The following is a 1,832-nucleotide window of genomic DNA, read 5'->3' on the forward strand; positions in this document are numbered from 1 at the left end:
AAGGACCTCAACGGAGTCCATATAAATCTCCCGTAGACAGTGAAGCTTATGAAATTGAGAGGTGATTTTGGTGAACAGCTTCTCTTTCATTTCTGGGGAAATGGTTGCCGGCACAAAGATGTGAGAGATAAATAGTTTGTGAAGATTTGTCATCTGTCCCAGAAAAGGGGCAAAATGAGCCAAGGAAAACATTGTCCAGGAGAAAAGTACATGCATCTCCTGCACAGAATAAAGATTCAGTTTCCTGAGGATCTTTGTGACCCGTTCAGTGCACAGGCCCATCATACGCAGCTTGGGACATTCCAGGTGCACCCGGTTTTCCATCTCCTGGACCCACTTGAGGAGGTAGCCTTCCACTGGATCCAGCCTATCATTCATGATCCACAGATCTACAATCACCTTGAGGGGCTGCTTTTTTGCCACCCTTGGCAGACTCTTCCTTGTTTTTCTCCTCTTCATGGCTTCTGAGGAGCAGGCTTGCAACTTGTTTTCAGCCCAAACTGTCCAGAAGTTCTGGTGCACAGCCCGCATATCGAGCACTTGCAATTTCAACCTCCTGTGGGTGAACAAGGAAAGAATCTGAGAATTCCAGCCAGGAGCAAATTTCCTCCTGTGCCTTCCTCATCTCTGAGGTCTGTTCCTATCTTCTCCTTCTTTCTGTGCTGCAGTTTTCTGCTTCTCCTTTCCCCTTGGTTACAGCACCATTCTGAACCCGGTGCCTGTGGGAGGAGTCAGGAACTTCTTGCAACTATCACTGCAGCCTCCACCATCAGCTCACCTCTCCATCTGGCAGTGCACGACCAGGTGGCCCCACAATGCCTCAGGCTTCTCTGAATCTCTGCCGGTCCCCATCAGAAGGTTCTCCTTCTTCCTTGAGCCCCCACTCTTCTGACACTTTCTGTCCCTTCCTGGAATCCCAGGACCTCCCTCCAGGGAACCTGTGTCTGACTCACCTGGAGCAAACCTTCTGGCTCAGCAGCATGTGAATCCCTTCCAGCACAGCTTGTAACACACTTTCCTTCATCTGGTGAACATTCTTCACAGTGTCCAAAGTACCTGGTGTCCTCATCTCCATCAGGGATCCCAGGGGTAGGCAGGGAAAGGGCCAGGCCAGCACCATGGCCTTCAGGACCTCAATGTGTCCCCTAGTGAAGGCCTCCATGAACACTGGTGGGAAGAGCGCCGATGGCAGATGTTCCACGGCCTCCATGGCCAAGGCCTTGTCCCTCAGCAAGCTCTGAATTGCCAGTTTCTGTAGTGTCTGTGGGTGCTGGGTACTCATCCTGGTGAATCTGGAAGGCCAGGGCTGCTGGGGAAACACAGAGGAAGGAGACATCCTTTCAGGAAAGGCGGAGACACAACTTCTAACCCATCAGGAACAAACTTGCAACCAAAACATCCCTGCTCTGACAGGCATGGAAGAGTCCTCAGTTTATCCCAAATCTATTTAGTGCTTATGGTCCCAAAGCATTACTTCTAGTTGGAGTGACACCAGGAAGAATGTCTGATAGCACCATGATGATGCAATTTGATGAATAGAACATAGATTTCCTACTCCAGCACCCTAAACTCTGCACCCGCTGGGAATTGGGAACCAAGGATTCTGAAACTGACTCCCATAAGTTTTCAGAAAGTATTCTGATCCTCATTCTAAGGAAATATAATCAATAAACTGGACATGTCATATGGGCCAGTCTCTACCTTATCAGTTCCCACAATGCATTTGGCCAAGCAAAATTAAAGAGACTATGAAATGAACGCCATGTGTTTCCATTGCACATAGTTATGGAGTCCTGGATTCCCCTCCTACCCAGAGCTGGCTGGAGCAGGGA

The 1,832-nt window shown here is 49.3% G+C and overlaps 1 protein-coding gene across 1 annotated transcript in view; it reads right to left on the reverse strand.

The window, feature by feature from the left end:
* The window catches only part of LOC102012655 (PRAME family member 9/15-like), a 62,717-nt gene extending 61,435 nt beyond the window's left edge, over nt 1-1,282 (reverse strand). Inside the window, exons 1-2 of the mRNA XM_013504133.1 lie at nt 954-1,282; nt 211-556 (exon numbers count right to left, since the gene is read on the reverse strand). Coding sequence (XP_013359587.1) covers nt 211-556; nt 954-1,282 — 675 coding nt within the window. The remainder of the gene's footprint in view (nt 1-210; nt 557-953) is intronic.
* Between the last annotated feature and the right edge of the window lie 550 nt (nt 1,283-1,832).

Source organism: Chinchilla lanigera, unplaced genomic scaffold, assembly GCF_000276665.1.
Source record: "Chinchilla lanigera isolate Chin_1 unplaced genomic scaffold, ChiLan1.0 scaffold00085, whole genome shotgun sequence".
Taxonomy (NCBI): Eukaryota; Metazoa; Chordata; class Mammalia; order Rodentia; family Chinchillidae; genus Chinchilla; species Chinchilla lanigera.